The 17,248-nt window shown below is 42.1% G+C and overlaps 1 protein-coding gene across 1 annotated transcript in view; it reads left to right on the plus strand.

Annotated features, from left to right (window-relative positions):
• The window catches only part of LOC126412423 (probable isocitrate dehydrogenase [NAD] subunit alpha, mitochondrial), a 60,949-nt gene extending 53,264 nt beyond the window's left edge, over positions 1-7,685 (plus strand). The window contains exon 6 of the mRNA XM_050082018.1: positions 7,161-7,685. Within this exon, the coding sequence (XP_049937975.1) occupies positions 7,161-7,397 (237 nt within the window). The 3' untranslated portion in view covers positions 7,398-7,685. The remainder of the gene's footprint in view (positions 1-7,160) is intronic.
• The last annotated feature ends 9,563 nt before the right edge of the window (positions 7,686-17,248 follow it).

A 17,248-nucleotide genomic window follows, 5' to 3' on the forward strand; every position in this document is an offset into this window, starting at 1 on the left:
TCCGCCTTAACTGACATCTCTGCCCAAACTCTTTGCCTTTACACATGTCTGCTTGTGTCTGTGTATGTGTGGATGGATATGTGTGTGTATGCAAGTGTATACCTGTCCTTTTTTCCCCCTAAGGTAAGTCTTTCCGCTCCCGGGATTGGAATGACTCCTTACCCTCTCCCTTAAAACCCACTTCCTTTCGTCTTTCCCTCTCCTTCCCTCTTTCCTGATGAGGCAACAGTTTGTTGCGAAAGCTTGAATTTTGTGTGTATGTTTGTGTGTCTGTCGACCTGCCAGCACTTTCATTTGGTAAGTCACTACATCTTTGTTTTATATATATATATATATATATATATATATATATATATATATATATAATTATTATTTTTTTTTGTGAAAAGCAATGGTCCCATAACACTCCCCTGTGGTACGCCAGAGGTTACTTTAACGTCTGTAGTCGTCTCTCCATTGATAACAACATGCTGTGTTCTGTTTGCTAAAAACTCTTCAATCCAACCACACAGCTGGTCTGATATTCCGTAGGCTCTTACTTTGTTTATCAGGCGACAGTGCTGAACTGTATCGAACGCCTTCCGGAAGTCAAGGAAAATAGCATCTCCCTGGGAGCCTGTATCTAATATTTTCTGGGTCTCATGAACAAATAAAGCGAGTTGGGTCTCACATGATCGCTGTTTCCGGAATCCATGTTGACTCCTACAGAGTAGATTCTGGGCTTCCAAAAACGACATGACGCGCGAGCAAAAAACATGTTCTAAAATTCTACAACAGATTGACATCAGAGATATAGGTCTACAGTTTTGCGCATCTGCTCGATCACCCTTCTTGAAGACTGGGACTACCTGTGCTCTTTTCCAATCATTTGGAACCTTCCGTTCCTCTAGAGACTTGCGGTATGCGGCTATTAGAAGGGGGGCAAATTCTTTCGCGTACTCGTGTAGAATCAAATTGGTATCCCGTCAGGTCCAGTGGACTTTCCTCTGTTGAGTGATTCCAGTTGCTTTTCTATTCCTTGGACACTTATTTCGATGTCAGCCATTTTTTCGTTTGTGTGAGGATTTAGAGGATTGATGTATGATACGTGCCCGGCTGGTATGCTGGCTCCAGTCTCGCAATTTACCAACCACTGCACAATGTGGTTGACCGTCTCGTCAACCCATGTCATGAACTTTTTTTCTTAATACCGGACTGTGGACGTGTTTCTTGATTTGGGAAAAGTCTGCAACACATGCTGGAGGACTTGTATTCTCCATACCTTCTACATGTCTGATGTCACCTGCCCTGCTTCCTTCAGGAATTTTTAAGACAAAGTTTTTAAGGTAAGGTGGGTTCTTCCGTGTCGGACACCTTTATCCAGGAAAACGGGGTACCTCGGGGCTCCATCCTGAGTGTCGTCCTCTTTGCTATAGCCATGAACCCTATTATGGTCCGTCTCCTGCCGGGTATCTCCCACTCCCTTTTCATTGACAATTTTGCTGTCTATTGCAGTTCCCCACAGACTTGTCTCCTAGAGCAGTGTCTCCAGCGACTTTTCGATTGTCTTCACTTGTGGATCATCAACAGTGGCTTAATTTTCCACTGACAAAACCCCTTGTATGAATTTCTGGCAGCACATTTGGTTTCTTCCTCCATCTTTACATCTTGGGCTTGTTGCTCTTCTGTTCGCTGAAACTACAAAATTCCTGGGGCTCGTGCTTGATTGAGCACTTTCTTGATTCTCCCATGTGTCTTACCTGGCTTCCCAGTGCACCCAGTCCCTCAGTCTCCTGCGTATCCTCAATGGTACCTCCTGGGTAGCATATCGGACCACTCTCCTTCGTTTGTACCAACCTCTTGTCTGTTCGAAACTAGTTGAGGGGGGGTTTCATTTACGCATCAGCACGTCCGTCCATTTTATGCCGTCTAAATACAATCCACCATCGTAGAATCTGTTTGGTCACTGGCGCCTTTACGCTAGCCTGGTTGTGAGTCTGTATGCAGAAGCTGATGAATTACTGCTGTCATACTGGCTTGATGCTCTTCTCAGCAGATACACGTGCCTTGCCATCCATTCTGTGCCTCCTTTTCCGATGACTCCTTTGACTGCCAGTATTGGGCATGTCTCTCTTTTCTGCTGCCACCTGGAGTTAGCTTTCGACTATTGCCTTTAAAAAGCTCCATGCCTGGTCCCACAACATATAAAACAACAGAAACGAGAATGCTGGGAGTGATATGTTGCTGCTATTGCACCACATACCATTCCATTGCAGGTTTCGAGGCAGACTCAAAGCCTCTACAGACACCAGTACCCTGCACTTGTAACGGGTATCTGTAAATGCTTATGTTTACATTGATCTGGAAACGGTTGCCGAACATTTTGCTTTTCACTATGCTCCAGCTTCTGCATCAGAGGATTATCAGCATGCATTTTGTGTTATCAAACAGTGGGTAGAGGGACATCATTTACTGTTTACTATGCGTCACCTGCTACCTTATAATGCTCCATTCGGTGAGTGGGAATTCCTCAGAGCCCCAGCCCTTTGCACTGGCACAGCTCCAGGGCCAGACTGCATCCAGAGCCAAATATTCAAAACCCTTATCAGTGGATTGCCAACATCATATGGTTGCCAATAATTTTCCACCATATCAGGAGAGAGGGCGAGTTTCCATCTCAGTGGTGAGAAGGCTTGGTCATCCCAGTACTGAAACCAGATAAACACCCCCTGGAAATGACCGCTATCACCCTATTGGCCTCACTAATGTTCTCTGCAAATTGCTCGAATGCATGGGTGAGCTCATGGCTGTTTTAGTACATGTCCCAGGGTGGTTTTCACTAAGGCCATTCCGCTGCAGGTAATCTGATCTGCCTGGAGTCTCTATTCAGTCAGATTTTGCTCGATGTCAACATCTGATCACAATCTTCTTCAGTTTGCATATGGCTTATGACAGCACATGGTGTCTGATCCTCGTTACCTTCTGTGAGTGGGGTCTATGGGGACAATTCTTGATTTTTGTCTGCAACTTCTTGTCCTGCTGTACTTTCTGGGTTTGAGTTGGTGCTTCCCACAGTAATGCCCATAATATACAGCAGAATGGGTACCCACAGGGCTTTGTATTGAATGAATGTGCCTCTTGTTAAAGTGACTGTCAATGATCTAGCTGCAGCTGTACAGTCTCCCTGAATGCTGACTAGTTTTGCTTTTACTAGTGCTCTTCTAGTGTGTGTGTGTGTGTGTGTGTGTGTGTGTGTGTGTGTGTGTGTGTGTGTGTTGCTGAACACTGACCGCAGGATGCCATATAAAAGGGGCAGTCCCAGGCTCTCACTCATTGCTTCTGGTTTTCTGCCGCCTAGACATGTCATGCACCTCTGTCACTGTTGTACTGCCCATCCCTAACCAGAACTCTACCTAGACAACATATGCTCATTCTAGTGGGGCCTTATCGTTTCCTGGGGTTGGTGTTTGACACCCACGACATGGCGTCCCTATCTTCTCCAACTTAAACAAAAATGCTGGTCATTCTCTTTGCTGTCACAATAACACCAGCTGGGGTACAGTCCCCTCTACACTTGCGGAGGCTGGTGTCCCTCCCCTACAGATCAGGTGATAACTATTTTTCATCTGTGCATACACATTCACTGGTCTCCTGAGCATCCAAACTACCACATCCTTTTTTACTTGTAGGGAGATCTGCCTCCAACAACAGTGGACATGATCTGAAGGTATGATCGCAGTCTGCAGACAGATGACCCCTACGGTGTTTACCCCACCCCCAGATTGGCCTCGACTTCACCTGTAGACTGAAAGACTAGTAAACCTTACGGATTTTTGTGCAGCCTGTGCCTGAACGTCCATGATGCATTCCTGGGCTCAGAAGTGGTATGCACTGAAGGCTCTGTTGATGGACGAGCTGGTTTTCTCTACACACATGCAAGATGCAGTGAACTACACTCCCTGCCAGACAGATGCAGTATATTCACTGCAGAATTGGCTGGTGTTGCTCAATCCCTCAGCCACCTTCATTTTTGTACTGGTGAGTCATTCTTAATTGGCATTGACTCCTTAAGTACTCTTCAGACTGTCAACCAGTGCTATCTAAGACCCCCTAGACACCCATTGGTTTCAATGACCCACTATCTCTTGGATGACCTTCACCATTCCGGATGCTTGGTTGGTTGTCTCTGTATGGACTCTTTATCACATTGGGATCTTGGGGAAAAATACGCTGACCAGTTGGCAAAGTTCGCTACCAGGATGCCGACTTTGGAATTAGGGTACTGGAATTGGACCATTGGTTGACTCTACACAGACAATTGTTGGAGACCTGAAACATGGATTGTTGTGCCCTGGTTGCTCGAAATAAACTGCAAACCATAAAGGAGACTCTTGACTGTGTGGCATCTTGCAGTGAATCAGCTGTCCTCTGTTGGCTTCTCATTGGCCACTCTTGGCTGACCCAAGGCCACATCCTCCAATGCGAGGATCCAACCCACTGTCAGGTGTGGTGCCCATCTCTCCATGGGCCATTTCCTACTGGACTTCCCGATTTGGCCGCCTACAGTGAAATCTTAAACTTGCAGACATGCTAACTCTGGTGCTAGTGGATGACACCAAAGCGGATGCTTTGCTTTCCCATTTTCATCCGTGAGAGTCTCTGTAGTTGTCTTTTTATAAAATGGGATGTGAGAAAAAACACACACATTTTCTGAATGACACAGACAGAAAACTCGTAAACCTCACTTTTAAGGCTTCTTTTAGAGCGTAGCATATGAATTGAATTCTTCCTTTGAATCCTACTGTGCTCTCGTCCAGAGCCACATTTCATTTTGGTACATAAAGTTCTTTGCATTCACTGTAAATATATTAACCAATGTCCTTCACCTCGCTCTCTCTCGTACATTCACATCCCTGAGCTGTGACAAGTGGAACTGAATGCAGTATCCAGAATATTTGAGAAAAGAATAGAGATGAGAAAAACATGCTTGAAAAATGGAGTTTGTTCGTGCCAGTCTTCTGTAAAATTAACTAATTCTACCTTCAAATTAAAGGCCATGTTCCATTTTACACACAAAAAAAGCCTTCAGGTCTTCTAATTAAACATCCCTCCACAAGTGCCGCATTAAGTGTTTTGAAAGTGGAGTAACTATCTGTATCTGTTCCTTAGAATATTCGTAGCATTCACAGTTTCACTAATAAAAAAGTCAGTGAAGAGGAATTGTAAATATTCAAGTTTAGATTTTGGTCAGATACTATGAGAAATGGTGAAACCCTATTGTGTGACAGAACAAGAAAACCTAATGAGATCACCATCATTATTGCAATAAACTTTCCATGTATTTGCTACAGGTTCTCAGTTCATCACTGTCCACTCCATCAGTAGATTTTGATTCACTGCACACAGTGGAAGTATCTTCTAGGTCACTTTCATCAACAAATTCCCCTATGTCTTCGGTGTCTTCAAGAAGCCACATGGCAGTATCATGACAACGTAACACGTTTTTGTACCAGCCATTATCCTACTAGAAACACGTGAACGCAACATGCTTTGAGTTGTCAGGTCTACGTGCTAAGTGCTGCCCTGCACCTAGTGAATTGCAACAATGATGTGAATGGAAAGCACAGTAATGGAAATGTCATAGCAGAAGCGGGTAATATTGGACATAGTCCAAAAATGAATCGGGAAGATTAAAGGACCAAAGACCTCGTAATTTGGTTCCTTTAACTCCGTTAATCCATCCATCTATCCATCAAACATCATTGCTTGATGTAGACTGCTTCACAACCTGGATTCTCCCACCCCCACCCCCCTTCCCCTGAGCCTCATCCTTTGCTAGTCCCTTTAGTCCACCTATCCTGCTCCACTCTGTATCCTTTCCGTGTTACAATCCGACTCCACCCTTACACAAGCTGTTCGTCCCACCAGCAAATGTGCGTAGTCCTTTCCCCTTCTCTGTAGTCTCCTCTCGCCTTTGCTGCTCCTCACCTCCCCCAGCACAGCCTATTGATGTTGCATGAAGCCCAAAGCCCGTTCCCACCACACCCCTGCACGTTACCACAGGCATCATTAAAATCTTCCCCATTTCCAGCCCCACCCTTACCGCACTCTCTCTCTCTCTCTCTCTCTCTCTCTCTCTCTCTCTCCCCCCCCCCCCCCCCACCTCCACCCCCCCCCCCACCCCCCCCACCCCCCCCACCCACCCCCCACCCCCAATTCCTTGCCCCCACACCTCTTCTTTTCACTGTGCCCATCAGTCACTCAGTGCCTCCTCTGTGTGACGAGTGGCAGTCTATACTTTTCAGATTTTCCATAAGTGTAATTCTCAAATAGGGTCACCTGCCTGTGGTGATATGACCTTGGCAGTGAACAGTGAGAGTTTGGCTCTGTCATGTTCATATGTACTGCTAGAAGTACTGGGTACAAATTAACCCGTTAAGAAGCCTGAGGGAAATATCTTTCTTAAAAGAATAGACTTTATTAGGAAAAGAGGGAGTATATGAGAGGATCTTGGTAGTAATTTTCTTTAGAATCGAATATTTGCTTTTAGGTAACATGGCATTTCTGCAGCAGATAACCATGTCGAATTGAGGTCAGCCATACATCAGTATGTGGACATTATCCATTTAAGTGGGTATACAATCTTCATGGAGTTGTCTCTGTGGAGAAGAATATCTTAATGTATTTGGTACTAGAAGTCAAATCCAACGCTTACTGATTAATCTATGTTATTGAATTTTAAGTAGTAATTTATCTCCTTCTTATGATACGAAAATTACTGACCATAACCACTTCTTCTTCTTCTTCTTCTTCTTCTGCTGCTGCTGCTGCTGCTGCTGATGATGATGATATTCATAGGTGTGATTAAATTACATTGGTTGAACCTTTCCCTTCATACTAATCTCAGTGCTTGTGCTGCATGCCATTTTCTTCCAGTCACCTGTTCCATCTGTGAGCATTTACTGACAATTTCTGACCACCAAATTCGTATTTTTCTTAAATTTCACAAGGCTTTGTGGCCATGTCTTTCGAAAAGTGATATCAACTTTTTCCTGTATTTTTAATTGAATGGAGAGTGTTTGAAAGAGAACTTCACTCATAAATTTATTTGAAAATTATGTGCATTGTTTTCACAAGTTGTTTGTAAAATTCAGATATTTATGAAAATGTTTGTCTCGTAGGTGCACGGTACTGCTCCAGACATAGCAGGACAAGACAAAGCCAATCCTACTGCACTCCTGCTTTCTGCTGTTATGATGTTACGCTACATGGAACTCAATGACTATGCAGCACGAATAGAGCAAGCTTGCTTTGATACTATCAAAGAAGAAAAGTACCGCACAGGGGATTTGGGCGGTCCAGCAAAGTGCTCGGAATTTACTAATGAAATCTGTCGCAAAATTGAAGCTTCACACTAGAAAATGTTAACCAAGACAATAAAACCCACTTGTTAATCAACTATATTGTTGATAGTTTGTAAAGAGTTTGAATTGGAAATGAACAGTTTAGTAATATTTATTTATTGTTGTAGGAAACTGCAAATTCTCAAGTGTTATTTATTTAATTACTAGTCTGTCTTTTATAATTGTAAGACATTAATGCCAAAAACTGTTAGTCATGTCCTGTGCCACAGTGATGGCATTGAAGACAAACTATGTTGAATAAAGCCCAGAGTTGTGTGAATAAATATTATTATTTTTTAAATAGTTACCTTTTTTACTTTTCTGGTAGTAAACTCTGTACTAAAAATTAAGAGTTACTAATTGTCAGATGTGATGCTAAATGTGTCTGTCTAATCATTCTTTTGACGGTGTCTGTTTTTAGCATACACTAATCTTCAACGAGAAGGAGCAGCATAATTTTCAGATACCATTGTGTACTTTTAATGTACACAAAGGACAGTGTCTTTTGTTCCAGCAGCATTTGTGGTGGTGTGGTTTTTAGAGGTTATTTCACAGCTTTGAGAGTTAGGCATTGTTTGTGCCATACGGACTTTTTTGTCTTTCTCTGTTAAAAGTACTAAGCTTCATGGTGGTGCCAGTAGGTCTTCTTCTTCTTCTGTATTTCAAGGGAGTGTGTGTAGCCCACTTCTGAAACCAAAGGCATTTAACAGGACTGTTTCCTCCATCTCTTAATTGGTTATCCCATGTACTGCCATCCAGTTTGGTTAAAACGTAACATGCCTGCCATGGCAGGTGCTGTTTTCAAGTCTACTTGCTGTCTTGTCTTCACTTTGCAATCTGTTTCTTAATGTTAATCCAAAAAGGGACCTCAACTGCTGTACATGAGAGCAGGCCTAGCCATTATAATATCCAATCTGTGTTCTTTCCTTGTAGTTCTACCAAGGTATCTCCTTATACAATTATTTGTAATGCATGTTTATTTTTTGATCACATTGAATTAATTTTGTGTATTGCCATCTGTCCTGATTAAACAATGGAGAATCCAGGATGGAATTTAACAATATAATGAAAAGGATAGTTGCTACTCACCATATAGTGGAGTAGCTGAGTCACAGAAAGGCACAACAAAAAGACTGTCGGAAAGTTAGCTTGCAGCCAACAAGGCTTTTGCAAAACATAGGGGACACACACACACACACACACACACACACACACACACACACACACACACACACACACACACACCAGCACGCACATGTAAATGCAACTCTCACAAATACATGATTTCAGTCTGGCAGCTGGCTCCAGCAGCCAGAGAGAGAGAGAGAGAGAGAGAGAGAGAGAGTGTAATTTTGACAAAGGCCTTTTTGGCTGAGAGCTAACTTTCTGCAACTCAGCGTCTCTGCTATATGGTGAGTGACATCTGTTCTGAGCTGTTTTAACGACTTGACTTACCTATTATCTTATTGTTTAACACTGTTGTTGCTCATGTTAATATACTTCCATTACTTTCGTTTTACTTACAGATATAGCCAATCTACAAGAGAATTTTATCAATATATATCACTGTGAAGCTGGCAATGAAAGAACAGTTGTGTTGCAATTATGAACATCTAAGAAAATTGTACTGTGGTACTGAATGCAACTGCATGAAAGGGACTACAGTAAACATTTCAGGGGGAGACTTTTCAATAAATACATGATTTTGTGAGCATAATCTGTAACTTCTATTTTTCATAGCCACAGTCCTAACAGAACTGGGACACACTGTATAATGCAACTAAATGAGACACGCTCTTTTGAGCAATTGTCACATTACCAGCAGAAAAATGCTCCTATCAGAGTACAAAGAATGTATGTTCCTGTTTACATAAGACTCTGACTGAAATGTTTGGTACCAGCTGCCTCATTCTGCTTCCTCAGCACCTTTGAAAAAATTCCCAAAAATTTTGGCATTCACAAACGTTTGTGCTGTAAACTGCTCACACCCACTAGTGTGTCAATGGAAGTTGCTCATATGCATCCACTCCCACTTGTCAATTCTCATTCAGCCCAGTTCAAAGTCATTATCTCTTTGTCTGTCACTGTCTCCTCTCTCACAGCCACAGGCTCCTTTATTCTGTCCTACTACTATTACTACTGTCTTGTCTCACTGTCACTGTCTCCCTTTTTCTCTCTCTTACTGCAACTGTCAAATTTATTCCTTCCCACAGCTGCTGCTGCTGCTCTCTCTCTCTCTCTCTCTCTCTCTCTCTCTCTCTCCCTCTCTCCTGTCATTGTCATAGACTCTCATTATCACTGGCCCTCACTCACTTCCACTTTCTCCTTTTTATTCCTCTCCACACTCCACTTTCCCGTCACTGTCGGCTGTGTTCCACTGCCACTGTGTCCTCATTTTCTCACACTGTCATTGTTCTTCATTCTTTTTGTACCATAACCACTGTCTACTATCTTCCAGTATTTATTACTTTCGTGTCTCCTCTCCTCTCATAAAAAAGTCAAAGTATATTTACATGCCAAAATTTTTGGGAAAGTTTTTAAAGGAGCCAAGGACATTAGAATGAGGCAGCTGGTATCCCAATTTTCAGTGTCTTTTAAACTGGAGCATATTTGTCTTTTTTGTGCTCAGATAGCATTTTTCTGCTAGTTCCCTTATTTTCCCTGCTGCAGCAAGGCAAGTCACTTACATGAAAAGAACTTTATGGGTAAGTAAAGTTTTGATAGTTTACTTACGTGAAATTGAAAAAACACAGAACTAACTTACACCTGAAGCCAGTTCTTAGGTGCACTAACATTTTTTATGACCTTCAGTATTACATCAGGTTCCCAGAACCCATCTGATGATAATGCAGGCAGTGTACGAGTAGTGTAACTTTAACGTACATATCTTGGAAATAGATAAAGAAATTAGTAAAATTTTCAAGGTCGTTAGAGATCGGGATCTTCGGACTATATCGTGGAAACTAGGGTGCTCACCTGTCTTGGAATTGGCAGCTTGTAGGTTTTCTAAGGAAAGCCTCATAAACCAATGATGCCTCCACAAGTATCGTAAGGCCCACTGTAGACCACATCAGATGCAAAAAGAATCAAATTGCCTAAGCAGGAGGATGTGTGTATTATCCATACTTTGACTCTGTACTATAGGATAGTGACAATGGGACAGTCCCTCTGTCAGCTATACAAATGGGTTGTAGCCCAAGTGCTACTCAAAACACTTGACGCCACCTTACCATCTTCAATAGAACCCAAGGTATGTGCCTTGAAAGAATTCCATATTTTGGAATATGTTAAGCAGTATGTGCTGCCGCATGTCTACTGATACATTATAAGTTGCATATCAAATTGCAGACCATTGTGAATCTGGTATGGTATAATGCACCAAACTGCTATAAACAGAATGATCCTCTGTAATAACTTCCACTATCAGTGGTGAAATCAAACAATGGAAAGCCCATGATGCAATAACAACATTATGAAAAAGATAGAGTACTACTAACTATGTAGGGGTGGTGTTGAACCATGCAAACACAACAAAAAGACTGCAAAACGCTTAAGCTTTTGGGCAAATTCCTTCTTCAGAGATAGGAAACCTCACAAACACAACTTGCACACATGTGGTCACTGCCTCTGGCTGTTGTGGCCATGTAGACATAGTTTTCGCACAATGACCTGCTATATATTAGGTGTGCTTTGCAACCTAGCGGGCAACTAGCAAACGGGAACCAAAGATGCAAGGGTGGGATGGCTGCTGTTTTGGATGGGAAAAGAGTTGTAAAGATTGGTGAACCATGTTGAAAAACCTACTTCAGCAAAAAATTTCTGCTGTGGAGGCTAAGAGGTGGTGACTGGTTGCAGCAGAAAAGAAACTTGATCTGCTGAGCTGGATGTTTATTTCAAGACCAACTGTTTTTTTGTATGGGTCAGCTGTCATACCACAATTTCTGGCTCAAGAAAACAAGCTCCCAGCCAATTAATTGATGGTACCTAGTGTATCGTTCACATAAGCTTTGGCTGAGAGAGACTGCTGAACCTTTTTGAGAATTAAAAAATCAACTAGGGTGTTCAGTAATACATCAAATTGGACCAGTTTCTGACATGGGTGGAGGAGATGCCCAGTTCCACATCAAATGCATGAAGGTCCCACATGGCGGTCCAAAGCAGGTAGAAAAAAGAAACTAGGTCCTTCTGCCACTGAAACGGGTACTATGCAGCAAATTTTCAACTACCTCAAGGAAAATGTCAATTTTCACTTCAGTAGTTAATAGACCAGACAGTGAAAACCATCCTGATATCATGACTGCAGATTCTAAATTGTTGAAGAAACATGGAAGATACAGTGATTGCCTACCTATGAAGAAATCCACTGTTATTTACTTCAAAAACATTGCAAAAGATGCTTACAGATGGTTATTGTCAGTCAAAAAGGCCATCTCCAGAAGTGTGCCGACGTGTAGTTGAAACAGCTGCAGACATACTTCCTGAAGATCAACTGCAGGTTTACAGTGCAACATAGTAGTCCCCGTCAAAGCAGTTTCTTACAGGGAATGAGGTCCTCATTGTAGTAAAAGATTTATGAACTGATAAGATGTTGGTCCTGAGTGTGAGAAGTGACTACACCCTTTAATTAAATGTAGTTTTAGACACGCTACTGTGTAGACATAAGACTGTACGAGGTGCTACCCAAAACATCCGAGATTTTCATTGTAAAAATCAGAAAATTATACTTACATCCCAAAGTCCTCTGTCACCTTCAAAGTGTCACATCAGGCATGAATGTAATGATCCCAGCATGGCTTCCATTTTTGGAAGCACTGCTGAAAGTCCATAGGGTGATGAGTGTTCAAGAACTGTTGCAATCCCACGTGAATGTCTTTAATAGAGTCAAAACATCAATTTTCATCTTTGGGAACAGGTAGTAGTCTCATGAGCTAGGCCTGGTGAGTAGTTAGGATGGAGGACTGTTGCCATGTTGTTTTTGGCCAGGAACTCCTTTACAACGAGTGAGGCGTGTGCGGTTGCGTTGTCGTGGTGCACCAACCAGTCTTTCATTTTCCACAACTCTGGGAATTTGTGCCAACCATTTTCCCTCAGTCGCTTCAAAACCTCGCAGCAAAACTGCCCATTGACAGTCTGACCAGGTGTGAACTATTTCTTGGATGTTGCGAAAAATGAAATTGACTTCATGCTGCTGCAAACTTGTCAATCTTTTATAGGCCTTGGAGAAGATATTTTCCATTGTGATGATTGCTGCTTTGTTTCAAGGTCATATCTGTAGAGCCAAGATTCATCACCTATTATTACTCTGGTTAAGAATTTTGGACACTTTGCAACTCTTTGTTGCAGCTCAGTGCACACCTGAATCCTGAGGTTTCATTGGTCGATGTTGAGAAGGTGAGGAAAAAGCTTCACTGCAGTTTATCTCATGTTCAGTACATCAACTACAATTTGTTGACATGTACTATATGAAAGCCCAAGTCTCTTACAAACATCATGATTTGTCTGCCTTCAGTCTGTGTGAATAACGTCACACACTTAAGTGATAATTTCCAGTATTGTGTATGTTGATGGTCAACCAGAATGTTTGTCATCTTCCACACATTCTTGACCTTCCTTGAAATACTTGTCACTCAAATTTTCTTGCTTGACTCGGTGCACTCTCATCAAATGTCTGTGTCAGAATGTGGTGGGTTTTGACTGCAGTTTTCTTCATCTTTAAACAGAATTTGATGCAAATCTGTTGCTCCTTCATGTTATACATTTCACAGTTCCCAGCAGCACTGACAAGGGGAAGGCCTCAGACACGGCAAACCGATTTGGCTCAAATTGGGCAGGTCACTTGTGTACAACCTAAGATATTTTGGGTCAACACCCCCGCGACTTTGAGAAAATCACCCCTAAAGGTTACGACGAGCAATCGACTCAAAACTGGCGGGATTGATAGATAATTGTAAATAGAACATTTTTCATCGTCAGGTATGGGGTCCGGAAATGCATACTTTTCCAGAAATCGAGGAAAGATACTTTCAGAAGTGCCACTTCTGTACCCACATGGTAAACGCATATCGCCGATAGCACCGACAGCGCAACGGCTAAGGTAACTGGCTGGGAATTGTAGAACCCGGGTTCGAATCTCGAAGAAACCTAGCGGATGTTCTTCTTTTCCTTTGTATTTTTCGATATCTCAATTGAAAGGGATAGGAAAGTTAATAACGTAAGTAAATCAATAAGGAATGTTAATAATAAGACAGGCAATTAATTTCTGAAACCTCTTGGTATAGTAAACAACTAAAATGTGTCTCTAGCTCACTTTACAATGGCTCTTCCAGTCACTGTTACGTGTCCTCATTTTTCTTCGAACAACTAGATGGATGGCACTTTTCATATAACCATTCGAAACAAATATACTCACGGCACCAAGAACATCTAATGAATGCAATCTTTCGACAGCTACACTGTTCCTTCCGAAGAGTCGGCGGAAAACAAACTTGGTTTACATTTAAAAATACGTCTTTTTCGGGAATTAATTTTGATGTGTACAACGCATATGGTATCATTGCCCGAAAAATCGGTGCTGAAAGTTGGTTATGAATTATGCTGTGAATAGTTATTGCATCTGTGCGGTTGTGCAATTCCCGCTGGGTTTCCAGAAGCACACTGCAATTCTGAAGCCTGGAAATAGTTTTTAACTTGGCGATAGAAATAAACATTACACGGCTGGCACACAGGTGTGCAGTTTGGCGGTATTACTTTTACTGTGCACGTCGGCTGACCCTCGCCATCTATGAACAGTGTGTCATACATTGTAGTATTAATTTGTCCACTCCAGGAATCCAGCCAGCCAGAGTGACCGAGCGGTTCTAGGCACTACAGTCTGTAACCGTGCGACCGCTATGGTCGCAGGTTCAAATCCTGGCTTGGGCATGGATGTGTGTGATGTCCTTAGGTTAGTTAGGTTTAAGTAGTTCTAAATTCTAGGGGACTGATGACCTCAGAAGTTAGTCTCATAGTGCTCAGAGCCATTTTGAACCAGGAATCCAGTATTAGACAAAACTTGTTATCAGAAACGTATGGTTTTAAAACATTCTCAAGAAATGTTCTGTAAATCGCATTCGTCAGTGTCCCGAATTTGGAGCAGGTAACGTAAACATTTTTCAACGAGTTGGTTAAATGATTGACCTCTTCTATAACCCGATGATCAAATGTAACATTTGTTTCTTGTAAACAGGAAAACCTTAGGCAACACTTTTCCAGAGACCGTGATGGCAATATTGCGCCGTGTAAGAATGTGTTACTTTGTTTTTACTACCAACTGGGGCAAGAGTTCGTTTTTCTCCCTTATGCGATAAAGTGCGTCGAATGTTCACCCGATACTCGCATCCTGTTTGATCGGTGTCGATCACGTAATCACGATTTAAACTGGTCATAAGTGACACCGTTTGCATGCTGAAAAGAGCTGCCACTTTCTGTATATCTTCTATATTTTATACCTCCTTATGAGAGACATATTTAGTGACGTGCCGTTGACGAATTTTATACTCCGATTTAAAATTAATTTCCGAAGATAATGATGCAGCAAACGTAAAATCCTTGTTGGCCGTATATTGAAGCGCTGCACCTGCAGCCCACTCCTGAAGTATTCTTGATGTTACATTCTCGTTACGAGATTCGACAAATTGGTCATATGTCCACTTATTTATCACCTGGTATTTGCCGTAGCTTGTCCCTCCTTTGATATCACTTCCCCACAATTTAAAGTCCTCCTTCCTTTTCGAGGATGTTGTTGCTCCATTCTTTTGCAGTGTTTGTAAGTTCCAATTTAGATGATTCCTGGCTAGCACTACCGCCTTTACTTTTACTTCAAGGGGTACAGCGCCGTAGTTCAATCATTCAGTAACCAGTTCGTAATACTCATCGGGAACAGATGAAGCATATATTCCCAGTGACGTGGAGGTTTCCAAAGTGTTATGACCAGTCTGCGAGTCACTAGTTGGGATATCTTCCACTGAATCACCTTCTGCTTTGTCTTCGTGGTATAGTACTTCAGTATCAACAAAAGTCAGCTCCAAAAATCGCTCGACGATAGCCGTTCCTATCAATCTGGAACGCCGAGAAACAGAACTGCCTGCTTCCGGTAGTGTATTGATAATGCATCTGTCTTGCAACACTTTTACAAACCAAAACACAGCGTCACTAACTTCCCGCTTGTCTGTGACAGGCTCCCAACTATACATTACAGTGCTAGTCGAAGGGTGTACATCCTCCATTATTCAGATTATGCACCTGAAAGATATGACACAACAAACAGTAAGTAGTTAACACGGCATAAACAGATGAGCTAATTACTACAAACTACATACAGTACTCGTCATACGTTACTTATGGAAGTACACTGTATTCATTCACAAAACATACTTAATTCGGCGCATTAACGATGCAAAAATCACTACATGTATCGGCGATGTTCACGGCAGCCTAATGACAGAAAACAATTTCCGATTGACTTCTGTAAGGCTCGTGGTGGACACCATTCTTCCAGGTTCCCAACTATGATATGACGAAGAGGCAACCGGGACAACATAACTTTCCCCGCGTGCATTCTGTCCCGTGCCTCGCTGTAAACAAGCATTGCGTGGTTGGCTATCTGTGCTCCCTCGTGAGGAATTCGCAATACTCTTATTCGGAGTTGTTTTCATGTGACAAGGCTTAAAAGTTTAATACTTTACTAACTCACTGCGTTTGGGAAATAAGTTTGCCTACCTTATTATTATCATTCCTTATTGATTTACTTACCTTATTAACCCTCCTATCCTTGTCAATTGAGATATGGAAAAACACAAACGAAAAGAATAACATCCGCTATGTTTCTTCCAGATTCGAACACGGGTTTTCTGAATCCCAACCAGTTACCGTGGCTGTTGCACTATCGGCGCTAAGCGTTTACCATGTGGGTGCAGGAGAGGCAGATATAAAAGTTTCTTTCCTCGATTTCTGGAAAAGTATGCATTTGCGGATCCCATACCTTATGATGAAAAATGTTCTATTTACAATTATCTATCGACCCCTCCAATTTTGAGTCTATTGCTCGTCGTAACCTTTAGGGATGATTTTCTCAAAAACGCGGGGGTGTTGACCCAAAATATCTTAGTCCTTCGTTTTAGGTTGTACACAAGCGACCTGCCCAATTTGAGCCGAATCAGTTGGCCGTGTCTGAGGCCTTCCCCTTGTGAGACACATCCTGACATGCACCACTAAACCTAACAACTGCAGGCGCCAAGGACAGTGCACACTTTGCACTGCAGTAGCCAAGACACGAACCTTGAACTATCTGTCAGCAGAATGTCACACTGCTACTGGTTTGACCACTACTGTGAAATGCTCAAATATCTTGGGTAGTGCCTCATATGTTACTACAAGTAGCTTTGATATGCGCTATGCATTTACTCCTTGTCTATTGTGATTTATTAACTCTGTAGAGAAGTATCACTCTGAGTGTATTTTAGTAAAGTCATTATATAGTAGAGTATCCAGTACCAATAGATGATTAATAAGTTGTTAATTATTGAGAAAAATCATTATGTCTTTATTGTATGCCGTGACAAGCAATACTTGGTGTACTGGGAAGTTTAGAATAAAAAGCCAGACCCACGAAACTCATGGTGAGGCAACATGAATTCTCTTGCTTTTTATTCCCTTAGTCATCTGTAATGGATTGCAGTACATAGGGACGGAGTGGTAAGGAGCTTGAACACCATGTTAGTCTTTTCTATGGAGTCTCTGCATGATTATAGCCTCTGCAACAAGTTATAGCTTTCACAACAAGGTAAGAGCTCAGATACCTGGTCCATATAGCACTACGCAGAGCCTGC

Source organism: Schistocerca serialis, chromosome 7 (assembly GCF_023864345.2).
Source record: "Schistocerca serialis cubense isolate TAMUIC-IGC-003099 chromosome 7, iqSchSeri2.2, whole genome shotgun sequence".
NCBI classification, from domain to species: Eukaryota; Metazoa; Arthropoda; class Insecta; order Orthoptera; family Acrididae; genus Schistocerca; species Schistocerca serialis.